Source organism: Thamnophis sirtalis, unplaced genomic scaffold (genome assembly GCF_051295495.1).
Source record: "Thamnophis sirtalis isolate CommonGarterSnake01/CBP01778 unplaced genomic scaffold, rThaSir2_p1.2 scaffold_3, whole genome shotgun sequence".
NCBI lineage: Eukaryota > Metazoa > Chordata > Lepidosauria > Squamata > Natricidae > Thamnophis > Thamnophis sirtalis.
In genome coordinates this window covers 102261928-102284102 of record NW_028261383.1, presented here as the reverse complement: position 1 = coordinate 102284102, position 22175 = coordinate 102261928, and the positions used below count along the sequence as shown (strand labels likewise).

General features: G+C 42.1%; 1 protein-coding gene across 1 annotated transcript in view; it reads left to right on the top strand.

Moving 5' to 3' along the window:
- Positions 1–22175, top strand: part of ERGIC1 (endoplasmic reticulum-golgi intermediate compartment 1) — an 80833-nt gene that overhangs the window by 27987 nt on the left and 30671 nt on the right. Inside the window, exon 3 of the mRNA XM_014057762.2 lies at positions 6500–6572. Coding sequence (XP_013913237.1) covers positions 6500–6572 — 73 coding nt within the window. The remainder of the gene's footprint in view (positions 1–6499; positions 6573–22175) is intronic.

The window sequence follows — 22175 nt, the reverse complement described above, 5'->3', positions numbered from 1 at the left end:
AGGAACCCTCATGCACTCTTTCTGGCCCCTGCACATGCTTTCCCAACTCATGCAGCACTCCTTGCACACTTCTACAAACCCTCCCTGATCTGCACTGCCCTTGCATGTCTTCTCTGACCTGTGCAGCACCTCATGTGCAACCCACACATCCTTCTCTTCCATGTGTCTTCCCTCACCGATGTGTTACCTCTAGGGCTCACCCTTCCTGATCCACACTGCTACCCTCCCATGCACTGTCTATATAAGGCACCTCTTGTATGCTTTTAAGCACTCCCAGACACTCTTCCAACCCATGCCACTCCCCCACAGGCCATTCCTGAATGGCATGGCATCTCGGCAACCCCACATACGTTTCTTGATCTGTGTGCCATCCTGCGCCCCCTACCCAAATTGCATAGCACCTCTTATGCATCTACAGGTACCCTTCCCAAGTGTTATGACACCTCTCATGCACCTCATGTACTATTTTTCACCTACACCCCAGAAACCTCCCTCACTCTCTCCCTACCTAGCAGCAGCCATTTACCTTCCTGCTGGATTTGCAACTTACTGCTGGCTTCCCCAATGACTTCTTTTCTATAAACAAAGTAAATGGGGAAGCTGGCAGGTGTTTGAAGGAGGAGGAAGGAAGATAATGACAAAATGAAAGGGAGGGAGGGAGGAAGGAAGGAAGGAAGGAAAGAAGGAAGGAAGGAAGGAAAGAAGGAAGGAAGGAAGGAAGGAAGGAAAGAAAGCTCCTAGGATTCTCAGACTGCATTACTGGCTGAGAGTTCTGGATGTTACAGTTACATATTACACATTTGACATAAATATTTATATAACTAACTTTCTTGTTCATAAAAATAGTTGTGTTTATTTATAGGTTGGGAAATGGAAGCCTGTTCTTTACACCAGGAAGGAGAAGCCGAACTTGGCTCTTCCTTGCTTTAGGTTACGGTGTTTCAGTGTTTCAAGCAGTTGACTCCATTCCCTTAGCATTCTGGGTGGACTAAAATTACCCCTTTGCATCTCGTTTTTTTTTTAATTACAAAAATGTGTTTATTAAAACACATGACTTCTGTTTAAGGAAAGATAGATTTAAAGATTTTCCAGGATGTGAAGTAGCATGCCAACAAAAGCAGGAACAAAGGACGATATTGGGAGTACAGTTCTGGGAAAAAGAACTAGCACATAAATCTAATACTTTAAATAAAATAAACTAATAAAAAATAAATCGGTGAACAAAACTCCGTACATGTTGGTATAGTGAAATTATGTTAAATATATAAATAATAAATAATGAAATTATGTTAAAAAGCGAGAGAACAGATACAGCAAGAACAATCAGTGGGTCTAAAATGACTATTAGTGGAATCAAGCGGATTCTTGTATTATTACATAGGAGTTGGCTAAATTTCCTTTGGAGATGACACAGCATCTGTTTTTTTTAATGCTGGGTCAAGAGCTATCATCCCAATCTTTCTAATCTCTGGTAAATGTGAGAAGATCCTGAAGAATCAGTTTGTGTAAGCTAATGCTCTTTCTAACCAGCTTGAAACAATGTGTGCCTCTTCATTCAGGTATATGGATATACTCTTAGCAGAGTGTCTCCATATGCCTTTTCCCTTTTTGGGGTGGTCAAATATAAAACAATTTTTCTTCCTTTCCTTCCTTTCTGCCTCAAGCTTCCTAACATCCTGATTTCTTTAAATCATCTATAATTTGCGCACAGTCATTCTCTGGCTGCAAGAAGTCTCACATTTTGATCCTATTCAACTGGATTCTTGTAAAGGGGTATTAGTTCCAAATGTTTTCCCATAGAATAATTTGTGGAAGAGTGACATACTTTGTCAGGCATTTAGTTCCTGGAACAGACATTCATTCATGACAAAACATGTTATATTTCCTAGCATTTATGGGTGATTGACTTGTGAGAATTATTAAGACTGTAACTCAAGATCATGTTTTTTCTTGGTTTAAATGGTATGATTTCAACTTAAGTTGAAGTTCATAGAATATATACCATCATTACTGTTTCTCATCTCAGGTTTATTAAAGGGTCTTGGAATTATGAATGTGCCTCCAATTATTCCCCCCCCCCAATGAGTAGGTAGACCAATTGACCTAAAAGTAGTTCCTGCCTGAACCAAGAGGTCATGCAACTCAAAGCATCCAATAAATAGACATTACAAACACACCTCTCCAGTTCCATGCATGACATACTGTGAAATACTGTAAGTGATCCAAGACTCTTCCTCTGTGCATGGAGAGTTGACCCAGGGCTTGTTCTGTATTCACAAGTACTCTACATACAAGGATGATTGGAACTCCCACAGCTATTTTATTTACCGTATTTTGGTGCATCTCAATAAGCATACACAACAACAGAGTTGTATAGACGCTACCCCAACACCCATTTTGTATGGCAATTATTGCCAATATTTGCTAAAGAGACTTTTGAATTTTACCCACTTAAAATCATAAGCCTTACAGCAATGCATGGTATAGTCCTACAAACAGGAGTATAACATAGATGTTTTCTGGAATTACAATTAGGCATGCTGTTAGAACAGTAAGATTTAAAATAATAGGAGTCCTTCCCAGGATGGGAGAAGAATATGGATAAGTAGCTATGCAAAGTGAGCTCAGCAACGTGCTTCTGGTATCTAATAACTGTTGAGTAAATGCATAGCAGACACAGTCGATGCATAGCTCACTTAGAATTGTTCTCCTTTCTTGATTGGCAGAAATTTTAATTTAATTTTTTTAGACAAATGTTCCATAATGACTAAAAAGGGGATGCTGCAATACATAGAACATTTCAACGGCAAGACCTTGTGGCGATGAAGATGAATATTGGAATGTCCTGACATTGTGTCTGAAGAATGAATAAAGTCACATGGTGCTTAGATGTTCCCCTCCCTCAATACTGTGGCTTGAAGCATTTCTTCGATGGTGATTCAGAATGGAGTCAAGATGTGGAGAATGTTTGCTTTAATTCATCAATATCAGCTCTGCCTCTTTCATTGTCTTATGTGTACAGATTTTGCCACACCCTCATTGCTTTCATTTGAGCCTACTTCCTTCATTCACAGTCATTGTTGAATACTGTGAACACTCAACACTGTGACTGTTTCTAAGACGCATTGAGGTATTTTTTAAAAAGATTTTGTTCATCCCATCGTAACAGTAGCTCAAGGCAGTGCCACCATAATAGTAGTTTGAGGTTCGAGGTTCATTTTATTTATATGCCGCCCTATTCCTGGCGGGACTCAGGGCGGCGCACAAACCCAAGGAGGGGAAGGGAAACACAAAAACTACAACAAAAAGTACAGGGCATTTAAAACAACCAACAGCCACACGATTCGAGAGGGGAAGGGAACTCATCGACCCTAGGCCTGCCGACACAGCCAGGTTTTAACGGCTTTTCGGAAGGCCTGGAGAGAGGTGAGGGTCCGAACCTTTGCAGGGAGCTCGTTCCAAAGGGCCGGAGCCGCCACAGAGAAGGCCCTCCCCTGGGTAGTTGCCAGATGACATTGGCTAGTAGACGGAACCTGGAGGAGGCCTAATCTGTGTGATCTAATGGGTCTTTGGGAGGTAATTGGCAGCAGGCTGTCTCTCAAGTACCCAGGTCCAATACTATGAAGGACTTTATAAGTGACGACTAGCACCTTGAAGCGTATCCGGAGACCAATCGGTAACCAGTGCAGCTCGCGGAGGATAGGTGTAACGTGGGTGTACCGAGGTGCACCCACAATCGCTCGCGCGGCTGCATTCTGGACGAGCTGAAGTCTCCGAATGCTCTTCAAGGGCTGCCCCATGTAGAGCGCATTGCAGTAGTTCCAGGCAGTGATCATTTTAATACTCTCTCCTCCTATTTTCACCACCACAACAATCCTGTGAGGTGAGTTGGGCTGAGAAAGAATGTGATTGGCCCAAAGTCACCAAGCAGACTTTCATGCCTAAGGTGGAACTAGAACTCACAGCCTCCTGGTTTCTAGACTGATGCCTTAACTATATACCAAACAGGCTACATAGAGAGATGTCTAATAGGATACCAAGGCTGGTAAGAAACCCAGACATTTTCAGCTTCCTTCTCAGGAAAAATGTCTATTAAATCCAAGTGTGGACAGGTACAATTAAAGGAAAATCGTAGTGATCTGCTTAATACTAGCTTGAGAAGGACTGTGATATAGCAAATAAATCTAATCTCATCTTTTAGTATTTAATTTTGTGGAAAAAGTAGCACCTAAAGCTTAATTAGTTGCTGAGGCATACAGGTGCAAGAAATCCCCTCCTCCCACTGCATAGTGTCAACATTGGCCTGTCTCACCTGGTCAGGCAGGGATGGTAGGTTGCAAACCACAACAGTTAAAGAAATCTGATTGGTGGAGTCTAGGAAGACAGCCTTCTCTGCCGTTGTCCCTGCCCCACGCAATATTCTTCCCTGGAGGTGAAGCAGGCCACCACTCTCCTGGCTTTCTGAGAAGGAGTTAAAACATAGTTTAGGGGTCTTGAATGGAGAGCCCAAAGGAGCATGGAATTGTGGGACCGGTTGGTGCCATGAGAACCTTTCCTCCGTATTTTTAAATAACTTTTCATAATGCTTTACAGAGCTTTAGTATTCCTGCTTCCTTTTAAAATTTTAATTCTAACATTTTAATTTTATATATTTTGATGTTTTATTGTACACCGCCCATTCCCTCTTTGAGGGAGATAAGTGGTTCAAAAAATAAATAAATAAACAATAAAGTGTGTAAACGTAATAAGAGGTGGCTTAGAATCACAGTGTTTCCATTGTAACTCAGTTCAAAAGCTGGTGTCAATAGGCCTTTAGCGGTCAGTATCAATCAAAGTCTTAAATGTTTGTCTCAACATCTAAGGAGTATACATGTCTCTCAATTCCAGTTGATAGAGAACATGAATGAGAAAAAAGTGTTTGTTTCATGTCTTGCCTCCATTAGTCATCTTGATTCCCACAGAAAAAATGTATTAGTTGCACATCTGAACAATAGGGCTATTCCTTTGGCTTATATTTTTTCAGAACTGATTTCCTATCACCATGTCCATCTCCCAAGCCTTTCTACTTACTTTCCACCACTGAAATAGCTATGATGTTTCATTTCTGCAATTCACTCACCAAAGGAGCCCATGTCGCATATTCCATGTTACGCCTTAGGAATCAGCAAAAAAACAAACAAAACTTTTTATTTCTCTAGACTTTTTATTAACTATTTGAATATGTTAATTACTATAAATACCAACTGGTTCCTGTACGATTTCAGCTTCATCTCTGGCTGATCGGTATTATTATTTTGCTATTTTTAATGATATTAATGGACACCATCTTGGGATAATTTTGATGAAAATATCTGTACAAAATGAGATTATTCCTTTTGCAGCAAAGAAATTTTTCTAATGGGGCAGCTGAAGCAATAGGAAGCAAAAGAAATTGGCAGAAATTAGCTGGAAGAATGCAATTATTTCTCTCACGACAGGTTATTTCTCTCGCACCTCCTTTGCGGGTGGTTGTACTGTATATCTCTAATATGTTGCGTCCCATTGTGTCCCATTTTTTGTGCCTGGCATTTGCATAGTGGTGATGGTCATATACATTTAATAAATTAAGAAATAATAAGCACTTTTGGTTTAGCCTTTTCAGACAAAATAAGATTGGTTAGAAATAAGACTCTTCAAATGGAGCAAGTTCTGCTTTTTTGAGACATTAGGACCTATAAAAGAAGAAATAGGTAAGACAACTGCAGTAGACAGAGATTACTGGTAGTAATTGAACTTGGCTATAGCTCTCTTCTCACTTAGGAATCATGTTTTCTGTTTTATTTCAACCTTTACATTATATAGAGTGGGTAGAAGGAAAAATGGAATATCTCTTACTTCATGTTAAGAACATCCAGGATGAAGAAAGATAAATAGTTAAATAAGAACATCTTAGAGTTACTATTTCTTAGTGCTGATTTCATGGTTTAAGCATCTGACTTTTACTATCCTGCTGATAATCCATTTTCAGCCTGTTTATATAACGTACTATTTTAAACCAATGTTTATACTACAATGTTCAAAAAAGGGCTTTTTATTCATTTTTCTTTGAGTGCCAGAACATAGTTCTAAATTACCTGAGAGTGTGTTTTCCATGCAGCCAACTTAAGACCCCTGATACACTGTTTTTAATACATAACTATATGTGGAAGGATGAGATTTCTGTCAGCCTTTGGGACTTTCTAGATCTAGGAGGTGTGAAAGAACTTTAATTTTGATTTTTATATACCATATATTGGAGTTTGGGGAAACATTTCCATATAGCAAAGCAATATTTAAAGATAGAAGGCAAATTGAGGTTTAGTTTAGAAGAATCAGGATATATTTTTAAGGAAAGTCTCTGGCAGCATCCAGTAAACTGAGTGATAACATTGCCCTTATGAAATCAAGCTGGTTGGGGCTGGACTTTCGGGTTTTTGAGGGAGGAATAAATTTAACTTTTATTTACCAATTTCTTTTCCAGTCTCTGTTTGCTGCTGTTTCTTCATATTGTTTCTATTCCTATCTGAGCTTACTGGATTCATAGCCACTGAAATGTAAGTACAAGCCATTTTTTTCTTGGCACTTCTCACTTTCAAAAAGTATATAATTTTCTTATCTAATGGTAAGGTTTTGCATGAAAAGAAGGGCTGCCAACATATAATACATAATTGTTGTAAGTCCTCGACTTACAACAATTTGTTTAGTGTTCAAAATTACAACGTCATTGAAAAAAGTGACTCATGACCATTTTTCACACTTATGACCATTGCAGCATCCCCATGGTCATGTGATTTACATTTGGATGTTTGACAAGTGGTTCAATGGTGGGTTGCCAATTTTTTTACTACCGGTTTGGGCGCGCTTGCGATGCTTCTGCACATGCGCTGAAACATCCGGGTGGATGGGTGGAGCCTCCTGCCATCACCCGATCTGGGCCGAACTAGGAGCTGAAGTGGTTCATGTTTATGACGGTCGCAGTGTCCTGGGGTCATGTGATCCCCTTTTGTGACCTTCTGCAAAGTCAATGGGAAATCCAAATTCACTTAACAAAGGTGTTACTAATTTAACAACTGCAGTGATTCACTTAACAAATGTGGCAAGAAAGGTCGTAAAACAGGGCAAAACTCACAACAAATTTCTCACTTAGCAACATAAATTTTGGGCTCCGTTGTGGTTGTAAATTGAGGGCTACCTATATATGTGTGTTTCTGAAAGCATGCCTCTAAATCCTGAGTCTTGTCTGCCTTCATCCTGATACCAAAATATTTCCCCGTCCCCACTTTCCAGCCTCCTGACCAGCCTCCCTGACTACCTTCTTTCAATCAGTCAACAAACAGATAATTCTCATTTTAGCCTTGCAGTTTTGAATTAACCCAATGACTTTTAAGGGCAAGGTAGAATTCCTCTGAAAGGCACTCTCACCGCAATGCAGAAAGCTTGTTGCACTGGAGCTTCTCTTGCTGTTCTTGAAGGTACAGCCGAGCAAGATAACAGCTGCTTTGCACAAATTGGGCTGAACAAGCTAGACAACATCCCAGAGTTTAATCAGTTTTGTAGGGAGTGGAAGAACTTAGAATGACAAAGTGGGAAGCAAAGAGTCTCGGAGTAGACAAGTTCATGTTCTTAACATAGTGCAGGTGTTCTCCAGATTCCTGTTTGGGGAAAAATCAGGAAAAAAAATATTATTGTGACTGGGCCAGATAAAGCCCATCTTGAGAGGATGGCTAATGATTTGATTCAATCGTACCCATATGACCTCTTCCCTCTCATGACTATATTTATTTATTTATTTATTTCCTTTATTTGTATTTCCCTGGGGGGACTCAGGGCGGCTCACAATTCAAAAAGGGAGGGGGGGAAAGACAAACAGTATTCCAATATGGAAACAATACAACATATTAAAAGAGAGCACAACAGTCACACAATTCGGGTGGGGTTGGAATCTTAACCCCAGGCCAGCCGGGACAGCCAGATCTTCAAAGCGGCGCAGAAGGATTGGAGGGTGGTGAGGGTCCGAATCTCCACGGGGAGTTCGTTCCAGAGGGTCGGAGCAGCCACCGAGAAGGCTCTCCTCCGGGTAGTTGCCAGTTTGCACTGGCTAGTAGATGGAATTCGGAGGAGGCCTAATCGATGCGATCGTATCGGTCTAGTGGAGGTAATTGGCAGTAGGCGGTCTCTCAAATACCCAGGCCCACTACCATGAAGGGCTTTATAGGTGATAAGTAGCACCTTGAAGCGCACCCGGAGATCGACAGGCAGCCAGTGCAGCTCGCGGAGGATAGGTGTAACGTGGGTGAAGCGAGGTGCACCCACAATCGCTTGCGCGGCCGCATTCTGGACTAGCTGAAGTCGCCGAATGCTCTTCAAGGGCAGCCCCATGTAGAGCACATTGCAGTATTCCAGCCTAGAGGTCACAAGGGCACGAGTGACTGTTGTGAGGGCCTCCCGGTTTAGGTAGGGACGCAACTGGTGTACCAGGCGAACCTGGGCAAATGCCACCCTGGTCACAGCTGACAAATGATGTTCGAAGGTCAGCTGTGGATCCAGGAGGACTATAAATTCGATAAATACATTTTAAACCCTGGAGACATGCTTTGTATTCTCTTTTACATAGGCACATTTCATGTATGTGCACAAACACACATACACAGATTCCCATATTCTGTAGTCATTGATCTTTACAATATTTACAAACACAGCTTTGATGTAACTATGTTCAGGAATTGAAGATTCTCTTGTTCTAGAGATAGTAGCTAAATTGTGCTGGTGGAGTCTGGCAGAACCTGGGAACAAGCAGATCTACACTACTTTTTATATTAATATATTGCAAATCCGTAAGTATTTTTCCTATGTCTGGTTGGTGTTCTTCTGTTTATTTATTTTTGTTTAAAACAATTGTACTCTTCAATGCAAAAAATGTCAGAGTGATAAAAACAAGAGAGACTCAGGCTTAGAAGAGAGAAGGCAAATGGATTGGAAGGAAAAATCATAAGAGAACTTGGCCACAAGCTTTTAAATAGTTAATGGGCTGTTTAGGGTTGCCCAAACATTTCCCATGTCCTTTTAAAATCAACACCACTGTTGAACTTCTTCTAAGGGCAGATTCTAAGGCTACATAGCTAAAGTAATGTCTATTGCTGGTGGCAGTACACAATTGTGTTGCGCTTGATAAGAGGTTTGGATTAAGATCACCAAAAAACATTTGGTCTGTAGACTTGGCTAGAAAATTGAAAAATATCTCAAGGCGGCAACGGGAAATCACTTCCATATTGTTGCCATAAAGCAATGTTGATGTAAAATTTGAGGTTGACTTTAAATGAAAATGAAATAATAGGATTTCATTCCAAATGCTGCAATAACCTAGTGAGAGCCTTTTTCTTTCTATATTGATGATTGGTGGGTTGTAAATTTGGGTTGGAATTGGAAAATGAGGAGTCAAATCAGCCTCTTTGGATAGATGCTGTGGTTCCATAAAGCAAAACAAGATCTCTACCAAATCATTCAAACCACCTATAAAGGGTTAAACTGCAAGGTCAGGAATGACAGTGTCCAGTTTTGAGTTAAGCATAAGAAAAGAAAGGACCTCTTTTAATTGACAGTAATGAAAGCAAACGAAACATTTGTTAATTTGAGCATTATGTTATATAATTGGGAAAAGTACATTTTATTTAATGATAGCGTATAATTTAATTTGTAATGTTTTGAAGCTTAACATATAATTTCCATACAAGCTAATTACATTTTATACTTAAAACAATTCCTATTTCACACACAAACATATACACAGAGAGAGGGAGGAGGAGAAAGAGACAGACAGACAGATAGACATTGTAATTTCCCTACCAATGGCTATACCAGTTTGCATCAAAGTGAAGAGGATATGAGAGTACAGTGTGGAATTTCATCAGTAAGAGGAAGAGAAGACTATCCACTTCCACTGTGCCATATGTATGTTTCTATGTAATTGCTGGTATAAATTCCTTGAAAAAGGCCACATACGAGTATAAAAGTAGTTGGAATGCAAAAATGAAGAAGTACATATGTCACCACAATCTCTCCATTTTTTCTATCCGTGGAATTTTAGAAACAATTTTTTATAATAAGATACAGGTAACCCTCAACTTAACAGCCGCAATTGGGGCCAGAAAATTCATACTTAAGTTGCAGAGTGATTAAATGAGGCATCTGAGTTTACAACCTTTTTGCTGCTGCCATTAAGTGAAACACTGGGGTCATTAAGTGAGATATGTGGTTGCAATTTATGACCTTCCCTGCCAGCTTCTCTGTTGACTTTGATTGTCAGAAGCCAACTGGGAAGATTGCAAATTGGCAATCATGTGATTGCAAGATGCTGCAACCAACATGGTGGTTGCCAAGCACCCAAATTATGATCATGTGACTGTGGGGTTGATGTGACAATTGTAACTCTGAGAAGGGTCATAAATCACTTTTTTCAGTGCTGTCTTAATTTAGATCCATTCAGTGCTGTGTTAACCAACCCACTGCATGTTGAACAAATTGAGGGCCATAAAAAAGCTATTATTGTGTAATAAGCAATCATTCAGCATTAAGATCTGAGTTGTTCCTGTCCATAGAAAGTAAGACTATATTGGAACAGCTTCCTCAGTTACTTATTTTGACTATAATGAGTGTAGTATGTCACCTGTCTGATTAAATTTAGAATTCTTGAAGTAGTAGATTTACTAATCAGTGGATTCCTTATTGGCATGTAATCTTAGAATTCTACCTCCCCCCTTTTCTCTCCACACTTCACCTTAGTATAAATCTCCTATCAGTCTAGCCAATCTCTGCAGTTGGAAAAGGTCCTATCAGACTCCAGATTTTTTTTCCCTCCATAGACTAACAAATATAGCAACATAAGAAATTAGCTCCGTTATTTTTGAAACTGAGTGAGACACTCAGGGAATAAAAGATTCAAGGGCTAAGGTTAAATATAAAATGACATTTGTTTTTCTCTTGAGAGAACATAAATTGAGAGGATGTTGTATTTCAACGTTTCAAAGATATAAATAGTCCTGTTGGCAAAGACAATTATGTATTTTGCTGTATTATTAATTTGGTGTTGCTAAATTTGTATAATTAAGAAAGCCTATAATGGCAAAATGTCAAGCTACAGTTTGGAACTATTTGATTTTGGAAAAATTAGGGCCAGAGAAAAAATTAGGATCAGAGAAAAATATTGTAGATCAGGAAAAATGGGAATAGGTTATGACAAAAATGAATTTTCCAGTAAATATAAACCTTGTACATTTTTCATTCCAGCTATTTGCCGCGATCTAGTAGAAAGTGTTCATATTCAGAATTCCTCCCCTACTTCATGTGTAAAGGCCTAATAGTTGTAAGCACGTTTTCTGATTACCCAATAAGGGATGTGCTATATTATTGTTTACAGAAGCTAAAATTAAATCGCTGACATATTTGTGTTATGGTAAGACAGACAATTTTCACCAACCGGGTACTGTGCAGTAAGAATTAAAACTTCCACATATTAGAAGTTTTAATTTTGTTTTTCTTACTTGAGTGTATTGATCACATTGTGGTTTTAGAATTGATCTCCAAATTATTGCTATATACTAAATTGCTTTGGATATATGACAAAATTTTGAATTAGTTTGTCACTGTATGTTCCTCTTAAGCTTTGAATTCAGTTGTACACCTTAAATGAATAAATAAATAAATAAATAAAATAATGTTTCCTGTGATATTCATATTGAAATAAATTATTTGAAACTATTTGATAAAATAAAATCATAGAAGCAATTTTTCCAGTCAGTAGCAAATGAACTTCCTCCTTCAAGTTCTCTTTCTACAAAGCAAAAATCAGCTTTAATTAGTGACACTTAAGATGAACAAATCAAGCCTGGATTATGAATTACTCACTGCATCCGGCCTAGATCATGATTAACTCACTGTGTTACCCATGACATATAATTCTTTGGGTATTAAGCAGGGGTGACTTTCCCTTGAAAAGAGCATTTGAATGAATAGATTGTGGCATCAAGTCACTGTGAGATGTTGGGATTTTATGATGGCTGAAATAAATAGAGGCAACTTTGCTGTGTTTTCTGGTTCTCCTGGGTGCTGCTTGGAGTGCCCAAGCATGGGTTAACTTCAGCTTGCTGCCCAAGGACTGAGTTCAAATCTTTGTGTAGCCACGCCTCCTGTTCCCCACAGAGGCTCAGTTTTTAAAAACTCAGTCACCCTAAAAGGATGCAGTTGGGGAGTTCCAGTCCTTGAACAGCAAATTGGACTTTCCAAGTAGTTAGTGTAGCCTTTTTTCTTATTTTTGTGTTTAGCATATAGTGTTAGGATTCCTTTAAAAATTCACTGGATAAGATTCACTCCTAATTAAAGTGCGGAACAGGTGCTCGGAGCGCAGCTAGCTTCCACGACCACTGCAGTTGAGGCACCACCGGGAGGTTTGTCAGCGGTTGCTGGGGAGCTCTGAGGGCAGGTAGGCAGGTAGGGACCCCTCCGTGTTTGCTGCCAGTGCTCAAGATTTAGAACGGAGGCTCTACTGAGCGCTCCGAACTGCCGGCAGCACCCCGGTGCACTCCCTAGCTTGTGGTGGCCATTTTGGAAAGAAAAAAGTGACATGCTTTATTCTCAAGCCGTTTGCTTGACCACAACCTGGTTTCCACAGCAGATTGTCGCTGGGAGGGCTTCTTAATTTGGAATCTCGCTCTGGGTCTCCAGGCAGGTCTCTGCTTCCCAGGAAGACTTGAAAGCGGCTTCAAGGAGTTTGGCTTCCTCGGGCCATTCCTTGCTTTACCACTGCACAGATCTGCAGTGCCTTGAGACTTCCATTTTGGCACCAAAATATTGCTGACTGTTACTGATCCCGGCAAGGCCCCATTTTTCTCAGAACTTGGACTGAATTAAAGGGGCATACTTCCAGAACTATTGCATTACTAGGATTTTCACATCTATAGCTCTGACTGAGAAAGAGGTGTACCATGGCCGGCAAGAACGTGTCTGAAGCCAGGGATCAAACTGAACCTCCTGCTAACAAACACGCCAGGCCCAACCCTACTGCTAAGGGGGACAGTGCAGGCTGCTCTGCAAAAGGGAAACAGCCCCAAGCCAAGAAAGTCTCAAAAGCTGCAGAAAGGTTGGCTGAAAGGAGACACAAGGCCCTGGAGAGACAGTTTCAAAAGGCAGTCAGTGCCCAGAAACAAACTGTGCAAGCCAGGGAACCACCTTTACCATCAGTTTCTACAGACATTCCCTTGGTGGAGACTCCATGGGAGGGCTTCCCATCTCTGGCAGACGATGGGGATTTTGGATTCTCTCCCAACACTTCCAGGGCTTCCCCCAGGTCTCTTATTTCCTCTCTAGAGGAGGTAGACATGGAAGAGGCCTGTTTTCTTATGAGGGAAGAGGCTCCTCCCACTAGCCCTAATGCTGGGGAGGCTCCTGAGTTATCCCAAGCAATGCTGGAGGTGGTTCAACAGGCAATATCACAGGGGATTGCTAGTGGCATCCAACAACTGGGTTTATCCTTGCCCCGCCTGAGCAAAGCCAAAAAAGTTCTCCCTCAACCCTCCGGGGGTCAGCAAGGTGTCTGATGAGGAGGAGGGTGGTCAGGATGCCCCATATCTGTCGTAGGACGGGAATCCAGCCCCCGAGGCCCCAGAATTCTCTGGCTTATTTAAACCTACAATGTTCAAGGCCATTCTGACCAAGGCTATGGCTTCATCCATTCAAATGGGACTTCCCGCCCAATCTGATAAGAATACTGCTGATCAGAGTAACAAGGAGACTGTAGGACCAGGGGATCCAGGTGCAGGCCTCTTTAAGAAAGCCACTCCTCCTCAGGAGTTGGTTCCAGCACCACAGCTGTTCCTGGATATCATCCAGCGACAATGGGTTCAACCTGAGTCATTGGCCAATCCTAGTAGGGTGGATAAGAAGCTCTACTTGGTAGAGACCGCCATGGAGGAGCTCTTGAAGCTTCCGCAAATGGATGATCCCATAGTGGCACTGACCTCCAACTTGGTCCTCCCAGCCGATCTACTGGAAGGTCTGAAAGCGGAAGACAAAAAGGTGGAGAAAGCCTGCCATAAAACTCACATGGCCACTGTGTGGGCCATGAAGACCTCCTCCTCCTCTTCCTACTTCAGCAGGGCAGCTCTGTTTTGGCTTCGCAAACTGTTAGCCAACCTCCCTGCTGGGGATGCTAGGTCACGCCAAGACGTGAACAAGATCATTGCAGCGGTCGAGTTCTCAGCTGATGCTTCACTTAATGCCACCAAATTTTCATCTAGGGCTATGGCTTCAAATGTGACCACCCGCCGCTTGCTGTGGCTACGCCACTGGCAGGCAGACATGAAGGCTAAGTGGAAGTTGGCCTTGGCACCCTTCAAGGGTGGCAAGGTATTTGGGGAGGCCTTGGACTCTGTCTTGATTGAGTCCAGTGACAAACAGAAGATTTTACCGGCAGTCACCAAGAAACCGGACTGCAAAGGTCGGCCCTATTTTCTTAGGCAATCCTTTCAGAACAATGACTCCCCTTCCACCTTGAGGAGTTTTGCCAGGTCCTATTCCCAATCACAGGACCGCATCCAGGATAGGGCATCCTTCAGGGACAGACCCAGGCAGCAGGGGAACCACATGTCCTTTTGAGGGGGGTTCTCCAACTGCTCCTTTTGTAGATCCAAGTGACCATCACCGGTCCTCTCCCATCGGGGGTCGGCTACAGCTTTACGCCAACCAGTGGGAGGAGACAACGATGGATGCTGGGTACTGAACACCATTCGTCACAGTCTCACCTTAGACTTCCTATCCCTTCCTCCTCAGTCCTTCATTCGTTGCCCCATCCCAAAGTCACCCCATAAGCAACAAATGATGCAGGTGGAGGTCCAGCATCTACTGGACATAGCGGCCATAGAGCAGGTGCCCCGGGGCAGGAAGGCAGGGGAGTCTACTCGATCCTCTTTCTGGTTCCCAAAGCTTTGGGAGAGGTGAGAGCCATTCTGGACCTCAAGAAACTCAACATCCACATAGCGTAGAAGCGCTTCAAGATGCAGTCCTTCCAGACCATCTTGGGCTGCATCAGGCAGGATGACTTCCTGACTTCAATCGACCTGAAGGAAGCGTACCTGCATGTTCCCATACATCCAGCGCATTGCAAGTTCCTGAGGTTCCAGTTTGCAAATCAACATTATCAATACAAGGCACTCCCCTTCGGCATGTCATCGGCCCCCAGGACTTGCCTTGTGCTACTTCCGTCGATTCATCGAGGGGCATCATGTCCTCATTCTGATGGACAATATTGCCACCAAGGCTTATGTCAATCATCAGGGCGGCACTCGATCGATGGCCCCGATGTCGGAGGCAGAAGCATTGGGGCGTTGGGCAGAACACCACCTCAAGTCCTTGAGGGCAGACCACATCTCCGGGGAGAACAATGTGACAGTGGACTGGCTGAGCAGAATGATCATCAGCAACTCGGAGTGCCAGCTTCATCCATCTCTGTTCCACCAGCTGACACAGAGGTTCGGTCTCCCGGTTCTAGACCTATTTGCCAGTCCCAAGAATGCTAAGCTCCCCCAGTTTATTTCAAGGTTTCACTGCCCTGACACGGAAGGGACGGATGCTCTTTGGTGCCGCTGGCCCCCAGGACTGCTATACGCATTTCCGCCCCTCCCATTGATACCTCAGGTGATCAGGAAGATCCTACTGGAGGGGGCCGAGGTACTGCTCGTGGCTCTGCACTGGCCATAGAGGTCCTGGTTCGCCGACCTTGTCAGTGACCTAGCATTGGCGCATTCCTCAGGAACAGATTTCCCTCTACCAGGGGGCCATTCCATACCCGGACCCTTGATGGCTTCAATTCGCCACGCGGCACTTGAGGGGGAGCTCCTGAGGCAGGACAACTTCTCTGATAGAGTCATCCGCACTATTCAGGCGTCCAGGAGACCTTCCACTGTGCGACATGGACCAGTTTCTCTTCTTGGTGTCACTCCCATCAAATCATCGCCACGGTTGCGACAATTCTGCAAATCCTGGATTTTCTACAGGACGGCTTGGACAAGGGTCTGGCCCCCAACACACTTCGGAGGCAGACTGCAGCCCAGGCCACCATCTTGTCCAGAGACGACTCTCAACTGCTCAGCAGACACCCAAGGGTTTGCAGCTCCCTGAAGGGGGCTACCAACGTACACCCCCCCCCGACGGTGCACTGTTACCCGACTTGGGACTTGTCAATTGTCTTGCAGACCCTAACATCACCACCATTCGAACCTATCCGCTCGGCCAGTCTACTACATTTGTCGCTCAAAATTGCCTTCCTCATAGCCATTACCTCGGTGCGCAGAATCTCAGAGCTGGCTGCACTCTCCATTAGGGAGGACTTTTGTATCATACATTCGGACAGGGTCATTCTGAGATTGGACCCAGCCTTTTTACCAAAAATTAACAGTTTATTCCACAGAACGCAGGAGGTGATCCTTCCCGACTTTTGCCCGCACCCTAGCCATCCCAGGGAGCAAGTCTGGCACAAGCTAGATGTGTGCCGTGTTGTGCAGGTATACAAAAAAAGGACAGCCTTCTTTTGCAAGTCGGAATCGTTCTTTGTTTCATTCCAATCTACTTCAATGGGCAGGAAGGTGTCATCTTCTACCATAGGTCGTTGGCTGCACACATGCATAAAGTTGGCCTACGAACAATAAGCCAGGCCTGTTCCTCCTCGTATAACAGCACACTCCACGAGGAGCGCTGCAACGACGGCCACCTGGGCCACTCAAGCACCCATTGAGGAGATCTGTCAGGCGGCCACTTGGTCCTCTCCGTCTCCGTTCATTCGAAACTACTCCTTTGCCTTGGCTGAGGCTTCGTTTGGAAGGAGTGTCTTGCAGCAACCCCTGTTAACCGGGATGTTCCTTCTTCCCTGAGACCACATAGCTTGGGTATGTCTCATGCTTGGACACTCCAAGCAGTGCCTAGGAGAATGACCGTTAGCTTACCTGACTGGTCGCTTTCTAGGCGCTGCGGGTGTGTCCAACCCCGCCCTGGGGTTTTTCTTGGATGGGTGCAGGACCTTGCACCATAAGACACAGACTTTTCCATACAGCAACCTTTGGATCGGATATCCTCATTTTTAAAACTGAGCCTCTGTAGGGAACAGGAGGCATAGCTACACAAAGCAATAGCAATAGCAGTAGACTTATATACCGCTTCATAGGCCTTTCAGGCCTCTCTAAGCGGTTTACAGAGAGTCAGCATATTGCCCCCAACAATCTGGGTCCTCATTTTACCCACCTCGGAAGGATGGAAGGCTGAGTCAACCCTGAGCCGGTGAGATTTGAACCACTGAACTGCTGATCTAGCAGTAGCCTGCAGTGCTGCATTTAACCACTGCGCCACCTTGGCTCTTAGATTTGAACTCAGTCCTTGGGCAGCAAGCTGAAGTTAACCCATGCTTGGACACTCCCGCAGCACCTAGAGAATGACCATTCAGGTAAGCCAACGGTCATTTTCAAGGACATTTTCTTGTTTCAGGTTTATTTGCATTTGTTTTGATATTTTGGGGATTACAGTTCTTACAAGGTTTTATATCAAATATTTCTTAAATAATTCTTATAACTTGTATTTGACTGACCTTATCTTCAGACTTTTCAGTGCTCCTCTTTCCAGAAAGCTCTAATATTCCTCTAGCTGAGGAATTCATATTTTGCCATCCCAAAATATATTTAGTACAATGTACTACATTATGTGGCATTTAAAAAAGATATTGTTTTGATTATATTTTAGTCCTGCTCTCAATGCTGGATCCCTGATGCTGGCTATTTGCATTGATAGGAAAAATATATCTTGCTTCATACTTTTTTTTTTTGAAAAACACAAATTGCAGATATTTGTGTGGCAGGAGGGGGGGGAACAAGCTTCCCTATCTCCCAAGTAATCTTAGTTGGCCCTAGCTATTCCACAATCTTTTTTTTTTACATATGAAATATAAAATAACACTGCTTTATAGTTAAGGGTGGAGCTATGTAATTATTATCATACGTAGTCTGGCTCTAAGTTTGGTAAGGTTAAAGGAAGCATTTCCTGGTGTAAAACTTCCTGTAAATGTATTGTCCAAGTCCTGATGAAAACACAACAGTTCTTTATCTCTTAATCAGCAATTTCTTCCTTAACAATAACACCTGAGGAAGCCTCACATTTCTGGTGCAGGTTTCCCTAAGTAAATGGCAGCATCAGAAGCCTCTAAATAGACACTTTATAAGCCATTAAATTATCAGCAGATTCCTGTTTGGTTAACTTTGCATCTCTCTGAAAAGTTGGATGTGAGGAATTTTGGACGAGTATTTTTCCAAAACAAATATGTTTTTGCTTTCATTTTCTGTCTGATTGAGTCAATCCGCTGATTGGAGAACATGTACTTTTGGGTATAATAAAATGCTCATCCCTGGTATGTAGTGCTTTGGGGTATTCTGCTGACGAACCAATAAGGTGATGGTTGGGGAACATAACAAGGCACCCCTGTTCACAGCAGTAACTCAAGGGTGCTGGGTGTCCAGTGTAACAATGTCTCAGATTCTCTCTGTCGCAGGGAGACACTTTAGCCAGAAATTATACTTTATTACTATTATTATTTTTCTAATGGCCTCTGAAAGCTAAAAGAGGGGTGGTAGTGATGTTAAGTTATCACTTAGATCAGTGGCTCCCAATCTTTTGGGCACCAGGGACCGGTTCCATGGAGAGATGATTTTTTCCAACCCTGTAGGAGCGTTGTTTCACGTGCTGCCTGCATCCCATTGATGGGGTTCATTTGTTTGCATGTTCCAATTACTGGAATGTTGTAGACCGGTGGTGGTCCACGGACTGGGTGTTGGAAACTCCTGACTTAGACACTTAACATGTCATTTGTACAGTTATTTTCTTTTAAAAATGGAAAATACATTCAGTCAATGTTCAGGAGTATGCAGGGGAGGGCTGCTGGGGGTTTACACGGTTTGGGCGATCCAGGGGTGGCATTTTGGGGTTCGCCAATCTAGGATGTCCAGTTCGGCGAACCCCAAAATGCCACCCCTTGCTGCCCACGCCAACCCCTCCCCTCCCACCCCTCCCCTCCATGCAGCCCATACCTCATGTCAGGTAAGTGCAGGGACCACAGGGAAGGTGGGGAATGGGCTTACTGGAGGTTCCAGAAGTCTGGAAACGGGCCTGTTTCTGGTCTCCGGAGTGCTTCCGGGGAAGCAGTTTTTGCCCACCCAGAGGCTCGAAGAAAGCCTCTGGAGCCTGGGGAGGGGAAAAAATGCTACCCCACCCCCCGTGGTCCATGAGACAGACTAATCCATGGCCACGCTCACCTAGCAATGAGGCAACGAACCCGTTGCTGCAATTTTTGAAGCCCACCCCTGGGAGCACTCTTGGATGTTGGAGGAGGTAGTCAATAAATGACATGGGACTGAAGCTTGATTTAGAATTGCCCACCACTGCACATACGCATCGCTGCATACCTATATGTGAAGGGGTGATAAGCGTAAATTGCAGATGGTTGTGAATGGGCAGATACACATACCTCCTAAATTCCAACTGTGTGTTATGGGGAGGTGCGTTCCCTGAATGCTGATTGGTTGATCTAACTTCCTGTTCTGTACTTTGATGTTTGAGTGCCCCCTAGTCAGAATGTTAACATTTACAGAAATATAAATGGAACCTTCTCCAGATGACAAATGCATACATTACCTGACATGCAGTGCCGAAGAAGTCTGCTCGATCCTTGAAGCTTCCTCCTTTATTATTGTGACTTTAAGTGTATATATATATACAGGTTCGAATCCCAGTAAGGATATGGCTAGCTGATGAGAGCTAAATAGCTTGAAATAGATCTATACTAGTCTTCCTTTATTTATTTATCAGCACAAATAAAAAACACAAATATAACAAAAGGCAACAGTAAAAATATTGGGTTTCTGTCTGGATGGACTCTTGTGACGAGCCTAATGACAGAGAGTGGAAGTGTGACCTTCCTCCCACACTTGGGCATACCAGGGGTTGTGACTTTAAGTATATACCTCCCACCCTGGCTGGCTGATAAGGAGTCGTTCTCTGTAGCTCAAATGGTTAACTCCCTGCCTGGGAAGGCAATAGAGCACAGGTTCGAATCCCAGTAAGGATATGGCTAGCTGATGAGAGCTAAATAGCTTGAAATAGATCTATACTAGTCTTCCTTTATTTATTTATCAGCACAAATAAAAAACACAAATATAACAAAAGGCAACAGTAAAAATATTGGGTTTCTGTCTGGATGGACTCTTGTGACGAGCCTAATGACAGAGAGTGGAAGTGTGACCTTCCTCCCACACTTGGGCATACCAGGGGTTGTGACTTTAAGTATATATATATATATATATATATATATATATATATATATATATATATATATATATATATATATATATATATATATATATATATATATATATATATATATATATATATATATATATATATATATATATATATTTCCCCCTTTGGGGTACTTTTGGAGATAAAATGAAATAATGTAATCTTTTCAATTCCCCCCTCACCCCTTTTTTAATCCATTCTCCTTGCAAGATGAAATGTTACAACTCTGCTCTTCTCCTTTTGCTGGAAATGAAAATGAAAACTGACTAAAATTTCAAAACACTCACATAGTTATGCTTCAGAGCTCTGTTTTTTTATTTTCCTGTAAAAAGAGCACATTAAAGCAAGGAAGAGAGCTCTGACTCCAAGAACAAATAAAGGAAATGAGGTCAGTGTTCCATATTTGGATTTTTTTAAGGTTGACAGTCACAAACAGGTACTCTATTCCACTAAGTGAATGACTCAAGTGGTTTGAAAAATTAAGCCGCAAGTTAAATGCCTTTGGTATTTCCTGGGCAGGATTAGTGGTAGGTTGATGTACCTGAGACAACATTCATTGTAATTTTTAACGGCCTTTCTACCTCATCTTGCTGATACATCATAAATCAAATAATCTCTTTCATAGGTAACCTAGATTTGTAACTGGTGGCTGCTATTATTATAATGATCTAACTGGTGATATAATCATCACCCATCTTTTGACCTAATTAATAATACTCTGTAGAAATGATGTTGAACTTTTCCATATATTCTCCAATTGAGGAGGAATGAACTAATTAATTCAACTTACGCTACAAATAATATAGCAAAGTATGTGGATACATTTACTGGGTTGTGAAATATTACCAAAATAATGCATGTTTTATTATCAAGAAAATATTACAACTGCAAGTTATGTAATAGCAATATATTGTATTTGCTATATTGATTTTAAAACTTGAAGAAGTTGAGATGAATGATGGTATTTAAGTATTTTAAGCAAATTGTTCGGTACAATAATGTTTGAAGAACTCAGATCAACACATTCAGTTCAATGAAGGTTGAAGGGTTGAGATAATCCTTATTCAAAAGGTAATATTTGGTGCACATACCTTGTTAAAAAAATTGTGTAATGTTACTGTAAGAATTGTAGAAAACAAAACACAAGGAAAAAACACCTGTAAAAACAATTCATTTTTTGGTAAAATTCTCCTACTTTGTTTAGCTAGAATTTATAGCATGTTTAGAACAGTTCACATTATATTTCATTTCAATGTTGTTCTTTGCTACAGCCATAACTTCCTTTTGTTCTTTCTACATGTATGTACTAGTTTATAGTATTTTGGCTTTTTCTTGTTTTTTATTGTAATAAATATTGGTGTGAATCTGGATGGATAACAATTTTGCTGTGGTTTGTGCACAAAAGAAAGCTAATGTGTAAGAAAGGTGTGCCATGTACTTATTTACTGGTGTAAGATTCAAAATGGGTTTTTGTCCCATTTTCCCTTGAAATCATAAATAGAATGGATAGCATGTTGGAAATAGTATAAAGAATAGTGCTCTGGTATCTCAATATCTAATGGCTGTCATTTCTTTTGTTTCTGAAGATGGAGGGTGGCGTGAACCTATCTTCTTTTGAATTTCAGAGCCATTCCCAACAAATTCCTACTCCCATTTCACATTCCTTGTATGATTCTAGCTCAGTGATGGCGAACCTTTTCAGGACCGAGTGCTCACTGGAGCTCTGAAAACTTGAAGATCAGCTGGCCGGTGCGCATGCGCACAACAGCCAGCTGGTC